The sequence below is a fragment of the Nicotiana sylvestris genome, chromosome 9 (assembly GCF_000393655.2).
Source record: "Nicotiana sylvestris chromosome 9, ASM39365v2, whole genome shotgun sequence".
Taxonomy (NCBI): domain Eukaryota; kingdom Viridiplantae; phylum Streptophyta; class Magnoliopsida; order Solanales; family Solanaceae; genus Nicotiana; species Nicotiana sylvestris.
Window position 1 is genome coordinate 132,748,017 of NC_091065.1, and position 18,483 is coordinate 132,766,499.

Below are 18,483 nucleotides of genomic sequence, written 5' to 3' on the forward strand. Positions count from 1 at the left end.
CCCGCTTTGTATGTGGTGATATATTCCTCAGAGGAAGGAATCACTACTTCCTTATTGTCCCATTGGCATTCCTCTTTTACGTGATCAAGCTCGGCCTTGGTCACCAAACAAATATATCGAGACATAGGCTCGCATCGGCCCGGCGTGGAAACAGGTTTGTTGATTTTGAAATCGGATGTTATCTCACACGGTGGGAGGATGCATTCCTCGATACGAGGTGGCACTACTGATTTACTCTTGGTCGATCGAGAAGATGAGGGAGCTTTTTTCCTTTTGAGGAACAGATTTGGAAATTTTAGCCATCACTATGCGGTAGATCCAAGAAGATAAAAATGTTGTCAGTAAAGAGAAAGGAGAGTTCAGGGAAATTGAAAAAGACTAAATGAGACTTTGGAAGCAGTGAGGGAATAAAGTTTGTAAGGTTATGGGATTTGTCTATTTATAAAGATAGTTTAAACATGCTAAGAAAGCCAAAAGGCCGACCGTCAGCCGCCTACAATTAATGATTTTGGGAATCTTACAAAAAGCAACCCTTCAGTCACTTCAATCGCTTATGTCATGATGTTGACATCAGGACCTAGGCATGGGGAGTTAGTTTGTCAAAAATCATTAAGGTCAGTCTACAAGTTGAGTTCGAGTGGACACTTACTCGATTACTAAGCCCAAGGTCTACCCGAGTTCGAGAAAGTTCTCACTCGGGGACTACTTATAAAGACTTAGGGCTATCTTTACTTCGAGTTCGAGCAAACACTCACTCGATTATTAAACCCAAAGGCTACCCGAGTTCGAGCAAATTCTCATTCGGGGACTATCTGTAAAGCCTAAGGGCTATCTTTATTTCGAGTTCGAGCAAACACTCACTCGATTATTAAGCCCAAGGTCTACCCGAGTTCGAGCAAATTCTCATCCGGGGACTATCTATAAAACCTAAGGGCTATCTTTATTTCGAGTTCGAGCAAGTACTCACTCGACTACTAAGACCAAGGGCTACCCGAGTTCGAGAAAATTCTCACTCGAAGACTGTCTATGAAGCCTAAAAAATCTAACTCTATTTCAAATTCGAGACCTTGCTCTCACTCAACCTGGACTAAGGAATCCCAGCGTCCCGAGCTCGCATCAATTCAATCTAAGCTTAGTTCTAGGATTAACAAAGAACCTTAAGAGGTGTTATATTAGACGATTAAAAACAAAGGGCCTATTATGTTCCGGGTCCAGTATTCGGATTAATCGTTAGAGTTACACTCGGATTTTTCACAAACAAAGGTAGAATGGAATTCTACACGAATCGAAGATAAAATGGAGAAATTCTTATGTTAACAAAAGACGTTTACAAAGCTTATGAAGGGCCCTTACACAGAAATAAAGAAGCACAAACAATAGCCAAGGACCTAATCTACTTTCGGGGTATATCCTCAAGGGCGATATCTTCGAGATCCTTTTCCTCGGGGACTCCATCTCGATCTTTAGAGAAGATTGTGGCCTGGTGAAAAACTTGGCAAGTATGGGTCTTGTCAGCACTACTATTGTGAACCCACTTCTTGAGACATTGTGTCGGTGCGTATGCAAAAGTTAGTAGATGATAGTTCCACCTCATTCCATGGAAAGCAAAAGGAATGAAGCGCCATAGCAGGTTGAAGTTAAGAGAAATGAGCAGCAGTGTAAGGCCCACATATCTTCTGATACGGGAAGAATTTGGTGCCCTTCTCTCATTATTTTGAGCCAACAACAACAATCAGTATAATCCCACTTAGTGGGGAAAAGCTTTGAAAAAGAGTCATGGCATAACTGCTAGAGTTGCTGCCATATAACCTTGTGGTCACAGGTTTGGACCATAAAAATAGGTGATTAGAAGAGGATATAGAGAAGGGGAAGGGCTAAAATGAGTATAGTTTTTGTTCAAGTAATCCCTTATTTATAGAAAAACAACGATGAAACTGACGGTGCATTCAATGCTTTTGGCAAAATGGACCGGCGGTACATTTAATACTTCTGGGGGAATGAACCGACGGGACATTTCGATCACATCGAATGCCTACATCACGAGCATGACATCATCGCGAGAGGTTCGAGAAAATTGAGGTCAAAATCGTTTCATATCATTCCATTCTAAGAAACGCAGGGACTATCTGTATACGGTCAAAATCGAGGAGTATGATTTTGAAGGCTTAAATCGGGCTATAGGCCCGAGTCCGAGAGACTCGAAGTGGGTGTCATATCCGGCTAAGAGACATCTACCTCAGGGAAGCTGATCGAGTGCCTGGCACGGACTGCATCGAGGGTAGCATTATCTCGAAGTCAATCAAAAAAGAACAGAAATTTCTCTAGGACACGTGGATGTGGGTATTAATTATAGAATAAGGGAAATAGTACATGTCCATATTAGGCCGTTATACACCTTTACCAATAGGATTCTTTACCTTTATGAGCAAGGTACTATGTAGGGATTTTCTCTTTCTATATAAAGGAGACCTCAATCATTTTTGTAGAGGATCAGATCATTCATTGCAATAGAACATCCTTATTCTTCTATTGTTTAATGTGCTCTCCTATTATTCTTCAGCTCTATTGCCTTTACTTTATTGTTCACACTTTATTACTCTTAGCTGACCTCGAAGTCCCTGGATAATCGAGCTCGAGGCCCCCTACTGTTCCAACAACACTGATTTGGTTCTTTATTTCTTCTTACTTAAGCTCAATATTACTTGTATAATCACTAATATTAGAATATATCACGTATCTTTAAAACCACAAAATATCTTTAATTGTTAAGCTCATTTTTCGAGGTAAACAAAGTGATAGATCGATAATTTACCATGTGAACATAATCTTCTAGATTCATTGATGGTATGGGCACTATTACCACGGTTTTGATGCAAACCAGTGCGAACGTCCAAAATATTTCGCTCGCTGAAATACTGCAAAAATGTATGCCCTTATGCTCGCTTCCTATATTTCTCAAATTGTTTCATTGGTTGTGGCATAAATTCAACAGCCCTTTCCATCAATGACGATGCACCTCTGGATCTTTCAACAAACCTCTTCGCCATCTGCTTGAATGACATCCGCAACATGGCAGTGACAGGCAATCCAGTTGCAAACTTCAACAACCCGTTGAAAGACTCTGACACGTTTGTAGTCAAAGTTCCTCATCTTCTACTACCATCCTTATGCAAAGTTCACTTGTCAAGCTCATGTCGCATCAACCAACGATAGGCTTCTAGATCTTCATGCCTCATCAATTCCATTCGCCTCCAAAATTTACACTCTTGGTGATATGTTGCATCCATCCATATTAAATCATGTAAGTTCTTGTTCGGATGAGCCCTCTGTAAGTTGTGCCTTCAAGTGCCTAACATAATAATGGTGGTAGGAATATGGTTCCTACCATGCACACAAATTCTGTATAGAACTTAAAATACCACCATGTCGATCAGATATTAGACAAATACTTGAACATTATCAGATAACGTGCTTCTTCAAGTGGTTCAAAAATAATGTACAAGTCTCTTGGATTTCATTGGCACAAATAGCAAATGCAAGGGGAAATATGCTTCCATTAGCATCTACTGCAACGGCGATCAACAACTTAATATCATATTTTCCATAGACATGAGTGACGTCTATAGATATTACCGGCCGACAATGCATAAAACCATCAATGGCTGGTTTAAATGCCCAGAACACATATCTGAATATGAATTCTTGTATTCCAAGACTCCGCTCAAGCTTCCATTCAACAACATTTCCGGGATTAAAGTGTTGCAATGCAACCATGTACTTGGGTAGAGCGGCAAAGGACTTATCCCAGTTACCATAAACAATCTCAAACGCACGTTTACGCCCGAGAAATGCCTTTCTTTTGGTAATGGTACATCCATATACCTGGTGGACAATTGTTATACACTCTTTAATCTTGTCCCTTATGAACGATTCAATGTGTGGAATCAAGATATGAGAAATCAAGTCAACATTCAAGTTAAAATAATTTCCACCGAATGTGTCCATATCACAAGTGTGGGTGCCAATGTATTTCCCCACAATCCACATATTTCTTTTTAACTTTCCCGCACGCAACATCTATGTACAACCTTGAAACCATAGACGACAAATAACCTTGTATACTTTCGGAGATGACTCATGAACCACGATCTTACGACGGTCTTTTATGTTGTACATTCGCACCGCCCTACTTAAGCGCGCTTTATCAGTAAAAATCATATTCTTTGGCAGCACCGTTGGTCTAGATTCATCCCACATTGTTGTCTGAATATCGTCAAGATCTTTTGTGAGGGCATCCACATCCGGCATACTGGGCAACTAATCAAGGTACGGAATCCCTCTTGAATGAAAGGGCACATATGACTTGTACACTCTGGGTCTAACGGGAGGTGGAGTCTGCATATATGGAGCATGCCCATTGGTGTCATCATGCTCCCTCGGCAAATCAGGTTCATCATTCTCATCCTCATCAGGGAAGGGTGTGTTATCTCCAGACTCATTAATATTGTTGTCATAATCACTATCATCTTCCTAACGTTGCGCATATGCCAGATCCTGATTTAATATTTCATCTTCGGGCAATTGAGTAAGGACATGACCTTCAAGTTGTTCGTTTTCACTGCACAATCAATAAAATAATTATTTTTTTAAATTCATCCAAACATTATATATAAACTTTATCAATTAACTTACGAATCATAATTTGTTGATATCTAATGATGCATATTATCTTGTTGCCGATAACTCTCGGATGGATCACCATGATCTAACACACCAAAACTGGGCATATTTTAACTGTTCGTTGGTTCATAACTTTTAAAATTCATATCTGGCTGGTACCCCCATTGGAATATATAAGTATTAATACAAATATAATACATCAAGAAAATATAGTAATACAAAGGAAAATTAAAATTTACCGCTCGGCTCGTGGATTATGTAAACTTGGGGAGAAATTATGTCTTCGCTCCTCATTTACCCATGGAGATAAATTTAGATCTGGCCAAACTCTTTCAAACGGAACCTATTCAGATAAAACTGCTCCAAAAACCATCTGATGACTGAGGGTTATCCCTATTTTGTGGAACCTCAATATTGCGAACGTCTTCAGACTTGACGTACATTTCAAACATTTTTATCACAAGTTCCTGGTGTTCATCCGGAGTCCTCAAAAAATCTGCCAAAGTTTCATCGTCTTCGATATTAAACTCAGCATAACAAGCAACCCCTTGCGGAGTAACAGAATACAGATATCTTCTGGTTACTTTAATGTTAACCGAACGTTTCCCCATACTCATTTTTTACATAATAACGAAATCAATCTATCGTACTCCATTGTAAGTAGCAACTTAACAATACACTATGGAGAACAACTATAGCGTACTGAGTTATTCTCCACGATAACCTCACCCCCCCCCCCCCAATATTATACAACCCTAATTTTTTGCTCTTCATATATTATGACAAAATGCAAAAAAAGTTAAGCAAATAAATATTTCGGAAGACCTGGAGGATCCTGAATGGATTTTTAACGAAACAATGAAACTCTTTAAATAAGCAAAAATCCAATTCGGGGGTACAATAATTGAGGGTATAGCGCATGCATAATACGCACTATATATGTAGCCCGTATTATGCATACGTTGTAGCCTCACTTATTGGAGGGTCAATAAAGCTCAAATATAGTGCATGGGTTGCATGCGTTGTATATAAATTGGTCATCAGTTGACTTTTTCACCTATTTTTATACTTTGAGTCCAAAAAAGCAATACTTTGATTTCGGACTCCAACAACCATTGTAACACATGAAATCTCTGGTAAAACTTATGCTACACTATTATTCTCAAGCTAAATAACACTTTATTTTCTGTCTAACATTGTTCTTGTTGCTGCCTTTGGAGCCCTTGCTCCCGGAACCTGCTATTTATCTCGATTTCAACGCGAAGTCTTATATTTTTATTTAATTTATTTATCATTTTGGGATCAAATCAGTTCGCTTGTCTATAAATCACGCAATAAATTCAACTGTACCGTTTTACTAATAAATAGTAAGAATTTCTTCAAAAGCTAGCGCTACCAAAGTGCTTAAGATTCAATTACGATAATACCCTTCGGATTTGACATGTAACTGGATGAGCTCTCTTGTGTCAACTAATAGAAATATTTTATCCTGATGCAATTGCAAAATATCCTTATTGACCCGAATTTTAACAGGGTGCACCTCTCAGTCCCACTTATTAATAGTAAAAATAGTAAGAAATTTTCCGTTAAGTTTCCGTAAATCATTCCATTTTTTAGGCCTTCTTAATACCCACAAAGCTGATGATATCAGAGGGTACCTTTAGTAGTTAAACTAAAATTAAAAGATTCTATTGGATGAGTAAAGACATTACTACAGTTCCCTCGAAAATATTTTACCTGCTTGACTATTTTATGTCATTAATGTGTCCTTTTTAGATCATTCCAAGGTTAGACCAGCTACATTATCACCCAGTCTTCTTTTGCTGTGTTCTCTTTAAATAGATTCCGCTCTTTGCAGATATGTATAAAATAGTCATTCATTTTTCTTCTTCAAAATAGTCTATTCTTCATTAGTTTTAAACTGTATATGGTGCCAAGAAATGTGCAATGACATGTATAGCGGATCTGAACTCTGTCTGATCTATTCTTAAGTGCTTATTAAGAATGATAGATGGTTAGTGTAATCAAGACTGAAGAATCAGAATTGGCCGGTAAGAAAACGCAAAATACCTTAAAACCCCCCTAAATTTGACATGTATTATTGGTTACATCCTTAAACTATTCGTGGTCTTAATTACTCTCATATACTTGGTTATTCGATAGTTGTTATCCCCTTGGACGATTTCATCCAAGGAAAGTGGCATACACTCGCCTGCCACGTGAATTTTCCTGTCCGTGTGGCATATTTTGAAAAATAAAATATATTTTATACCTTTTTAGGTTTGTTGCTTTTTTAGATAATCTTTTTCGAATAATATTTATAATAAAACTTGATTAGAACTACATTATTTAAGCTATTTTTTTATTTGGCTAAAAATTAAAGTTTTAGTTATTGTTTTTTGAATTTGACATGAAAATAAAGATTTATACAGTTGAAATAAATAGTCAAGGCATCTAAAAAGATAAAAAAAAATACATAGTTTGATTTTTATTATTTTGGCTATAATTTTTATATAGCTCTAAATTATGGAGCTCTAAAAATATATTTTCACAGATATTATCGGAAAAAGTAAAAATACACAGTTAAAATAAATAGTCATTGCATCAAAAGAAGAAATAAAAAGAGTGTACAATTGCAAGTTCATTATTTTGGCTATACCTTTTTATTTGGTAAAAAATAATGGAGCTGTAGCCTTTTTTTTTTTACTGATTTGATTCAAAAATGAAAATATACAATTAAAATAAATAGACATTATACCTAAAGAAAAAAAATAAAAGAAAATACACAACTAGTACTCCATTATTTTTTCTAAAAATTTTCTATTTGGCTAAAATGATGGAGTTCGAACCAAACTTTTACAAATTTGGCTCCCAAAAAAGAAAAGAAAAAATATGGAGTTGGAACAAATAGAAATTATATCTATAGAAGAAATTAAAAAGAATAAAAGTTAGAGTAAAGTCCACATTATATGTTAAGATGAAGCAAGAAGAAATACATAGTTGTAACAAATAAATTATTATATATGACTATATGACAATTAAAAATTAAAAAATAACCTACTAGGAAGATGATTTTTCTATTTTTCTTCGCTCCCACGCTCTTAAAAGAGAGTACACCTACAATCTTCGCCATCAGCATCCAGGGAGGTAATGGCTCTCAAAAGGCCAAGTTCGGGGATAGGGGATAATTAAACCCACGAATAGTTTAGGGGTTTAACTAATAATTCGTGTCAAGTTTAGGGTGGTTTTTAGGTATTCCGCCGTAAGAAAACAAAAACGTCATGGAATAGAAATGTTTTTTGTTCGTCCAATAAAATATCGATAATTATTTTCCTTTAGATTCTCAATTTATCTAATTAACAGTAGTAGCTGAATAAATTCAACTGCATCCTTTACTATTAACAAAAATAACATGTGTTTCTACTTTGCCTACTGTAAATTTGTATCTGTTTATAAGAAGTCAATTGAAAGAAATATATGATGGTGCTTAAATTAGAATATTATTAGTATCCTACAAGATGAATTTAATATTTTGAGTAGAACACAAGTTCGTATTTCTAAGTTTCCACATTAAAATTGTTGCTCTATAAAATTAATTTGAGATATCAGAAGACGACAAAATACACAAGCGGTAGTAAAGATGAAGAACATATGAGGGGGCAAGGGCAGATATAGTCATTCTCGGGGATGTTGTTTAGTGATTAGTCAGTACTTATTTTGTACTGAAATTTTAAACTAAAAATCTTGACTTTAGGAGAAATCAGAACATTTTCTGTCCTGAAAAATTGAACTTAAAAACTAAAATTCAAGACGCACCGGCTAAATTCTAAATAGCAATCCTTTAGAGTGAATATCTGGTGTCATTTCTACAACCGAAAACTGATCTTAATGTTTTTGTTTAAACTATTCTTAGCCTTTTTGAGCTATTAAAAAAAGAAATCTGAAAAAGGATAAGATGATTGAATGGTGATTTTATGGTATTTTATATTGAAATTTTGTGTGATATTCCTATTCTTTGGATTGTATTTTAATAAGTTAAACAGAGTTAAAATAGTGTCACACAATAGCAAACTAGATTTACTGTTCCAAAAGTCTTGTTAAAAAATATAGTGAAATTAATTACTAAAAGCAAGAACTCCATTTGGGTTTCAAGAAATAATTCGATAACATATTTTATAGAAAACTTCAGTAATCTAGAAGAAGAAAAGGGCTTCCATATTTTTTTTTACATTTGTTTGAAAGGCAACACAAAATTTAGAAGTATAGAATGAAACAATAGTTGTTTTCTTTTACGTTTCAGTGATTTGGAAGGATGTCTTTTCGACTAAAAATGTTGAAAACCTAATTTGATGGTTTCATAAGTAAGCAACTTCAAGTAATATTCTAACGTTACTTTTATTTTATTATAGTTTTAATATTTACATAAATTTATGTGTATATTTATATTAAACTTGGTTTTGTTGACTTAATATAAACATTGTACCTAATAACAATTTAAATTTGTCCTTCAATATCAATCAATTCTCCAATAGTTGACAGCAAGTCCATCAATAAAAAAGAATGAAAATGATTAATTTTTAATATTTATTTGAAAGGAATAAGGAACTTAAAGAAAAAAAACCCATAATTATTTTTTTGTATACAAACTAAAAAAAGGAACTGCATCATGAAACAAAGCAGCGAAAGTCATTTTCTACATTGCTCTCCATTAGTCGCTATAGACATACCAGTTCAGCAAAGATATAGAAAGCTACAAAGACTAGAGACAATCATTTCTTTTTCTCTTTTCCTTTTTCTGCTAATAAATAAAAAGGTAATATAAGTTCTTTCCCTTTATGTTTTCCAGCTTGCACACTTGACATTATATGAACTAAATACACATTGAATTAATTATTTTTGAAAGTGGTAAAGAGTGAAGTAGTTTCTCGTATAACGACAACAACAATCCAGTAATAATCCCACTATTGAGGTTTGGGGAGGGTAGAGTGTATGCAGACCTTACCCCTACCCATGAGGATAGAGAGGCATTTCTCGTATAAAGAATGAAAAAAAAAAATTGACACTGATTTGGGTTCAACATGATACTTACAGGGGTATTAGAAGGTACGTGCAAGTAAAAGCATCAAGTCAGTCAGCATCCTGCTGCTTTCAAGAACTTGTCATAGGGGCTTGAAGGTGGCAACCTAAAGGACTGTTGCCCATACTCCCGAGAACATGAGAGAGAGTTTTGTGAGTGAGCTGATTCAACTACTGCTAATTGTAGATCTTGGTGAAGCTCCGTATCCTGTGAACACAAGCAAAAGGAACAGTTTAAATTCCTCGATAATATGGATGGAAACTTCCTCGTATAACAGAACAGAAATAAATAAAGCAATATCCCTATTTTGAAAGCCGTTACTCAGCTTGCTAAAAAGTGCAAAACTTGAAGCATCAGTGAAGATCGTTCTATTTTTCCACATTATGACCTGTACAAAACTTACTTATCAAAGTTAAAGGATGTACTAGAAACCATTAATGGGGCATTGATCTTCATCTTCCGTACAGCTAATCTGTACATTTACTTGGGCACTGATGTCTGACGGAAACAATCCACATCTACCTCCTTCAGCATAGGGAAGCAAACCCCTCTACTTCATAGAGATGTTACCAGAAAATATACCTCGTCCCCAAGATGTTTAGATAGTTCCGCAAATTGGGTAACCTGGATTCAGCGACATCAAGGCTATTCCAATTTGTGTACTCCTAGTTCAGCTAAAAATAGCATATAACATCCCAGAAGATACATATAAGCTCTACAATGTCCTAATATGATGATATATTGAAAGATTAACTCACAGCTTTATCAAAAGAAGAATTGATCAAAAACTAGATAGAAGTAAATGCACATTCTTCATAGCCAGAAAAGGAAAATTAGACCAAATCAACTTTTTTTAAGGTTAGACCAGTATCAGTTTTCTTGATTTTGAAGTTCTCAAATACTTGAATGGGTAGCAATATTCTACTCTAAATCGCTCAATGCTTTTTACCTCCAAAGACAAAAAGGTCACGAATGCTGCTGCTAAAGAAGAAAAAAGTCGCGCCAAGCAGGGAGAAAAACTTCCATACAAATCTGAATCTCTCCTTTTCAAAAAAGAAAATCTGAATCTCTTTTTCTTCTTTCCTCGCTGCACACGCTTCTGCCTAAGAAGCGAGCTTTTCCTTCAGCTTGCCGCGTCTCACACTGAAAAAGCAATCTACCCATCGCCTCGTGGCTTCACATCTAAAGCGATGAAGCGATGCTTTTTACAACACCGCAAAAAACATCGTGATTTTCCAAATTATTGCAAAACAATTACCCTTCACTCTTTTAAAAAAAATAAACTCAAAACACTGTCACTGTTAAGATAGTACATGATTTACATTTACTATTAATTAGTTGTTTCTTTTTGTAGTTATACACTTTACCAAATTCTATAAACTTACAATTATTATAAACTCCCAACCAAACTTGACGGAATAATTAATCTTTCCATTCTGAATTACTCTGCTTCTTCATGGAACCAGAGCCATCAGCCAAAGAAGAATTCTCATATCCTTTTTCTTTCTTTTTTTCCCTCACAAAAAGGACAAAAGCCTCTGTTCAGAGAAGGCACAGTCCTCCCGATTGGAAATTCCAATTAGGAGGTGTGGAGTTAGTTCTAAGCATCAGTTCTCACCCCAAAAGAATCGCAAGGCTCCGACGACCTCAAACTGAGAAGCCCATCACTAGAAATCTCATTGTCGGGAGCCATGTCAGTCCAGTCTTGCTAGAACTTCGTACTTGCGCAGGCGCGTGAGACATTCTGATGTTTTCTCACTAGCTCTGACATCAGTCGAATCACCATCATGGGCTCATCCCAAGTGGTCCAACCTCTATTTCTCACTAGTGCTGCTTCAGATCATCAATTCAGAGGCTTCAAAATGGTATTCCGGCATCTATAGTGGTAAAACAGATTTGACATTACTTTTTCGGCTCCTCCAGCAGTGTTCGGGCACTCTCCAGTTATATATCATCTCTGAGATTCATTTTTCCGGCACTTCCAGATGTATTCCGGCAGTATCAATTACTTGTTCTAGCTTTTAGGACTCCACTCTTTAATTCTCAACTACAAAACTCCTTGGAAACCTCAATATGACCCAAAGAAAGGTGACTCTCAAATACAAGTGAAACTAAACCCCTTTTCCTCCCTTTCAAGGTCTCCCTCTGTTATCACAAGTGAACTTGGATGGTAGTAGTAATTACATGTCATGGTTTGCTTCAATTGAATTATGCTTTATGGATCATATATATGATTGATCACTTGGTTAAGAATGCTAGTGATATTGCTACCACTTGTGAGAAATAATAGGAAAACTATATTATATTGTTAACTATAATATAATGAGCCCTATTCATGTCTACACACAATACATACTCTACTCATATTCCATGTGGGACTATACTTATTTACATAACTATTTAACACTCCCTCAAGCTGGGGCATACAACTTGTTATAAATATAACTAATTTTTGGACCAGTGAGAAATTGGTGAAAATATCTATAAGCTGATCATTCTACTTTACAAACTTTGTAGCAATATCTCCCGAGAGTATCTTTTCTTTGACGAAATGACAGTCAATCTCAATGTGTTTAGTTCTCTTATCAAACACTGGATTTAATGCAATAAGAGGGGTAGATTGATTATCATACACAAGTTCTATCTGGCTGATTTCACCAAATTTCAACTCATTGAGCAATAGTTGTTTGATCCAAACTAGCTCACATATTGCTATAGCCACTGCTCGATATTCTGCTTCTGCACTAGACCTAGCAATCACATTATGTTTCTTGCTCTACCAAGACACCAAGTTTCCTCCTACTAAAACACACTATCCAGATATAGAATGTCTATCAGAAGGTGATCCTACCCAATCAACATCTGAGTATCTGCTCATGATCTCGATCTTCAAACAATAATCATTTGCCTGGGGCTAATTTTATATATCGAAGAATGCGGACAATTACGTCCCAATGACTATCACAAAGAGAATCCATAACTGACTCACAAGAAAGGAAATATCAGGTCCAGTCAGTGTGAGGTAATTTAACTTACCAACCAGCTGTCTATATCTTGCAGGATCGCTAAGCGGCTCCCTCTGTCCTGGCAAAAGTTTAAAATTCGGATCCATAGAAGTGTCAACGGGTCTACAACCTGTCATTTTTGTCTCTTCAAGAATGTCTAAGGCATACTTCTGTTATTAGATCACAATATCTGACCTAGACTGAGCGACCTCAATACCTAGAAAATACTTTAATCTTCACCGATTCTTAGTCTGAAATTGCGGAAAGAGATGTTGCTTCAACTTCGTAATTCCATCCTGATCAATGCCGGTAATAACAATATCGCCAACAAAAATTTCCAAATACATGTAAAGATTTGAAGTAGAACGTCGATAGAACACAGAGTAATCAGCTTCACTGTGATTCATGCCAAACTCAGGAATAACCGAGTTGATCTTACCAAACCAGGCTCGAAGAGACTGTTCTAGACCATAGAGTGACCGGCGCAACCGACATACAAGACTGCTACATTCCCCTTGAGCAACAAAACCAAGTGGTTGCTTTCATATAAACTTCATCCTCAAGATCACCATGAAGAAAAGCATTCTTAATGCCCAACTGATAAAGAGCTCAATGGCGCACAGCAGCCATGGATGACGGACTGATAAGAGAGAGAAAGTATCACTGTAATCAAGCCCAAATATCTGAGAATACCCTTAGGCAACAAGACGGGCTTCAAGCCGACCAATCTGGCCATCCCAATAACGACAATCACCAACAGCTTTACCTGAAGAAAGAGGAACAAGTTTCCCAAGTACCACTCACATGTAAAGAAGACATATAGTCAATCATAGCTTATCGCCATCATGGATGAGACGGTGCTTCACCTGTAGACTTAGGGATTGAAACAGAGGACAAAGAAAATACAAAAGCATAATAAGGTGATGGCAGACGATTATAACTTAAACAAATAAAAAAGGACAATGAAGGGGAGCTAGCTTTAGCAACTAAGTTTCAGTTTGAAAAGGGATAAAATCTCACCCACATAATGTGGATTAGGATTAAGTGGACTGTATACCTTTCTGAAGTGCAATTGGTGAACTGGGAGGAGACAAGTCCGCAGTAGGAGCAAGGTCAGGTGGAGGACATGAATCAGCTGGGTCTGATGTTGGACGCGGACGACGATGATAAGTCAAGAGTGGTTTCCTGTGGCTAGGGATCTAGGAGGAGCGACACTAAATTCTTCGAGGGCGAGCTATAGTAAACTCCTCAAATGTTGGTATAGGTAAGACCTCGGATATATCAAGGTGGTCAAAATAGGTAAAGTAAGGTCGAGACTCAAAAAATATGACATCAACTAACATAAGGTATCTACGAAGATTAGGTGAGTAGCAACGATATTCCTTTTGAACTCGGGAATAACCAAGCAAGACGCATTTCAGAGCACGAGGAGCTAACTTATCTTTCCCATAAGCTAAGTTACAAACAAAGCATGCGCTCCCAAAAACACAAAGGGAAAGAAAGTATAAGGGTGAAATGGAAGATGAAGGCATCTAATTAATCAAATAACAAACTGTGAGAACTGAATCGCCCAAAAAAACGCAATGGAACATAGGACTTAATGAGAAGTGTGCGAGCAGTCTTAATGAGGTGCCTATTCTTTCTCTCTGCTACCCCATTCTGCTGAGGGGTCATACTTTCTCGGATGTGTCTCATTCACGTTCTGATACCGTGTGAGAAATAATAAGAAAATTATAATAATGATTGATGTGTTAATTATAATACAATGAGCCCTATTAATAACTATAGGCGAAATACATAAACGGCCCCTTCAAGTTGTCCTTAACGGTTAGTTAAACACTTCAACTAACCCCATTTTCAGTTGGACACTTCAAGCCTTCAATAAAGTAGGTCAATTAAACACCCGACCTCATCAACCCACCTCGCGTGAAATACACTCTCGGATTCATGTCAAACGAACAAATGAGAAAATGCCATGTGCAATTTTAACTAAAAAATTTGTCACCTATTATAAAACAAAAAAAGCAATAATAATAAATAAACCCTAGAGACCTAAACCCCTCCCAGCCGCCCCCTCTTCTTCTTCAACCAAGAGTAGACCCTAATCCCCCTAAGAATTCAGTCGTCCAACCTCCTCTCCAAGGCGCCGCTGCTTCTGTCCAAACGACCCTTTCCTCCTCGAAGTGCCTTCAGCCATTTCCAAACAGCCACTGACGCCGGTAATAGCCATGGACGCCGGCAACAGCCATGACCGCCGGCAACAATCATGAACCACTTCCTGTTTATCGTCCATGTTGCTGCAAAATTTCGAATTTCTGGGGTCTGTTGTTTTTGCTTCTGAGTCGGGTTTTAGAAGTAGCCGATGTAACTGTGGGAGTAGCGTTGTTGTTCGTTGACCTTATTTGCTAGCCGGATTTTTGCCGGAAAATCTGTTCCGGCGAGCTCCATTAATTGCAGCTGAAGACACCACTTTTTCACCACTAATTTTTGCCTCTTGGGATTGGCTGAAGAGGAATGGATGAAAATAACTTGTGCAGTGAATAGCTTCTATTTTCAATGGCTTCTACTGTTTTGCACATTCACTGTCATGGTAAAGTTATGGTGTTGAAAATGGTGGGTTAAGGTGCAGTGAATAGCAGAAGAAAATTTTGGAGAAGAGTGAAGAAAAGTGGGCTCCACCAGTTAAATTAAAAAAAGAAAAGAAATAAACACAATTTTGAAAGCTTCACTTGCTGCAACGAGAGTGTAGTACACACATTTTGCCATGTCACTTTGAAGGGTTTAAGAGATATACTGAAAAATAATTTGAGGTGTCTACTTGATAAATAGGTCAGTTGAGGTGTTCAAATGACCGTTGTGGACAACTTGGAGGGGCCATTTATGTATTTCGCTATAACTATACACAATATATACCCTACTCCTATTCCATGTAGAACTACACTTATTTAGATAACTAATTAACACCACTAAAAGGATCAAGTGGACCAAAATTGACACGTAGTTTTTTGAGGAATTCTCTGGTTCCTAAATTACTTAATATTTCAATTTTGTAAAAACTGTTTTAAGGAGTAAAATATGTATTGTGTGTAGTTATTAATAGGGAAGGGGAGCTTTGGTGTAACTGGTAAAATTGTTGTCATGTGACTAGGAGGTCACGAGTTCGAGCCGTGGAAACAACTTTTGCAGAAATACAGGTTAAGGCTAAATGCAATAGACCCTTATGGTCCGGCCCTTCCTCGGACCCTGCACACATAGCGAGAGCTTAATGCATCAGATTGATGTGTGTGTTATAAGGTTTAAACTAAATAAGAGGCTTTGTAGACGAATAATGTACAAAGCATAGACAAAGTCGTCTCAAACATTGTTCAACTACAAGTAATCAAGATATGGAAAGTTACTTCGGACAAATAGAGACTGTCCTCACTTCCTTTGCATCCATAGATCTTATTTGTCTGGATCATTTGAGTCTTGGAAAAAAATAAATCAGTTCCTAGCCTCTCTAAGTTGTCCTCTCCATTTGAATAAGAGTCATGTCAAATTAGGAAACACACCCGCATTTCATTTCCAAAAAGAGTTAATAATAGGGTTTCATCTATGTTTGACATTGTGTACTTAGACATAAGAGGTCCAAATTGTGTCGTCTCAAAATTAGGGTCACATTAGTTTGTTACCATGTGATTCTTCGAGTTAACAAGAACCAACCGACCAAGATCAAGATCTTGAAACGAAAACGTGGTTTATGGGCAGATTTTAGGAAGCAATGTATCTCAAGTTTTAGGACTCAGAATCCGATGATTCAAAAACGAGGTGAAAGATGATGATTAGAACTATAAGAAAGACTGTTTACTCGTTCTACCCAAGTAAATATTGAAGCTGTAGCGGTTCAATGAAAGTTCTGATTCTAGGATATCAAAATAACGAATTTAGATCAAGAAATGTGTTCTTGAATGAAAAGTTCCTAAAATCACCACTTGGAATCAATTAACGTGATAAAGAAACATCACACGTAATTGAAAACAAGATAAAGACTATCACCACCTTGCTTGGAACCAAAAACAAGGATAAAGAAGACAAAATAGAGAAAAATACTCTTTTGTAAAACTACACAAACCTTAAAAGCGTGAATTGCATTCTACAAGGCAAGAGAACCCTTTATATAGGCCTAGAGTCTCTTCTTTGATGACTACAATTCCTATTCTAATAAGGAAATAAAATAACTAGACAAGGAAAGTAAAATCCCTATTCAATAAGGAAAAAAAACTAGAATCCTACTAAAAGGAAAATCCTTATTCTAAAAGGAAAAAACTAAATCTTATTTTAAGAAGGAAAAGGTCTTGGCTTCTTGAAATCAATCTTGGGCCTTTTGAACTTGAAGACACGTCCACACACATATTCGCGGGCATATAAGAACTTGTTTTTGGCGAGCTAAATAACAAAAGGCTAATATAGTTTCTTGATTTGCACCCCTGGTTGAAAAGGACTCATCCTCGAGTATAAAGGCTCTATAAATGGCACAAGGTCAGCAACATTAAATATTGGTGAAACCCCATAATCGTCCGGTAGATCCAATCTGTAAGCATTGTCACCTAACTTTTGAATAACTTGAAATGGACCATCAGCTCTTGGTTGCAACTTTGGAAACTTTTGGTTAGGAAATCTTTATTTCCTCAAGCATACCAAGATTAAGTCTCCCACGTTAAAGAGTTGTCGTTTTCTCTTCTTATCAACTTGTTTCTTATATGCCTTTGTTTGTCTCTCAATCTCTTGTACTACTTTCTCATGCAACTTTTTTAATTGCTTAACCCTCTCATCAACATCTCACTAAAATAATGGGTTTTAAGAAGAGGAGACAAGTCTAATGGACCTAGAGGATTCTAACCATAAACCACTTCAAAAGGACTTTTTCCAGTTGTTCGATTCACGGACTTGTTGAAAGCAAACTCAGCATGTGGTAGCAAGGATTCCCACTCTCTTATGTTCTTCTTGATCAAACTTCTTAACAATGCACCTAAACTTCGATTGACTACCTTTGTTTGTCCATCTGTTTGAGGGTGATAAGATGAGCTATACTTCAACTCTGTACCAAGCTTAGCTCATAAAGTACGCCAAAAATGACTGAAAAACTTAGTGTCGCGATCAGAGACAATGCTTCTTGGAATGCTGTGTAACTTGACAATATTGTTAAAGAACAAAACAGCCACATGAGTTGCATCACTTGTCTTGTTACATGGGATAAAGTGTGCCATCTTAGAGAATCTGTCAACAACAACGAAGATAGCATCCTTGCCTCCTTGAGTCCTTGGCAATCCAAGCACAAAATCCATGCTAATATGTTCCCACGGTGTTGTAGGAATTGGCAAAGGCTCATATAATCCCTTATTGCTCCCATGTATTTTTGCTTTTCTACATGTTTCACAACGCTCAATCAGCCTTCACACATCTTTGTTCAATTTAGACCAGTAGAAGTTTTCTTGAATCATTTTCAATGTTTTAGAATGGCCAAAATGACCAGCTAATCCACCCTCATGTGCCTCCCTCACAATGGACTCCTTTAAAGAGCTTTGTGGAATGCAAAGCTGCTTTCCATAGTAAAGAAACCCATCACGAATTACAAACATTCTTTCTGGACCCTCCAAGCATCTCTTCCAAATATCTCCAAAGTCTGGATCAGCTTCATAAAGCTCTTTGATATGGTCGAATCCAAATACATTAGTTTGCATC

General features: G+C 36.8%; 2 protein-coding genes across 10 annotated transcripts in view; both read right to left on the reverse strand.

The window, feature by feature from the left end:
• Positions 1 to 3,459: 3,459 nt before the first annotated feature.
• LOC138878241 (uncharacterized) lies at positions 3,460 to 4,047 on the reverse strand. The gene has a single exon (XM_070157907.1). It carries the CDS (start codon positions 4,045 to 4,047, stop codon positions 3,460 to 3,462), a length of 588 nt encoding a protein of 195 aa, XP_070014008.1.
• LOC104233189 (protein SEMI-ROLLED LEAF 2) overlaps positions 3,914 to 18,483 on the reverse strand; it is a 60,251-nt gene continuing 45,681 nt past the window's right edge. For 5 of the 9 annotated variants that reach the window (XR_011402227.1, XM_070156078.1, XM_070156081.1 and 2 more), the window contains one exon: positions 9,487 to 9,964. Coding sequence is in view for 6 of the 9 variants with exons in the window: in XM_070156078.1 (XP_070012179.1) it covers positions 9,812 to 9,964 (153 nt within the window). In the remaining 3 variants the exon portion in view is untranslated. Of the gene's footprint in view, positions 4,619 to 4,801; positions 5,177 to 9,486; positions 9,965 to 18,483 lie in introns of those variants that run through there. The other 4 variants (XR_011402225.1, XR_011402226.1, XM_070156079.1 and 1 more) reach the window with 4 other exon arrangements.

What these genes read in the sequence shown, in the direction of transcription:
- LOC138878241 (XM_070157907.1), bottom strand. Translation starts at nt 4,047, where the DNA reads ATGTGGATTGTGGGGAAATACATTGGCACCCACACTTGTGATATGGAC.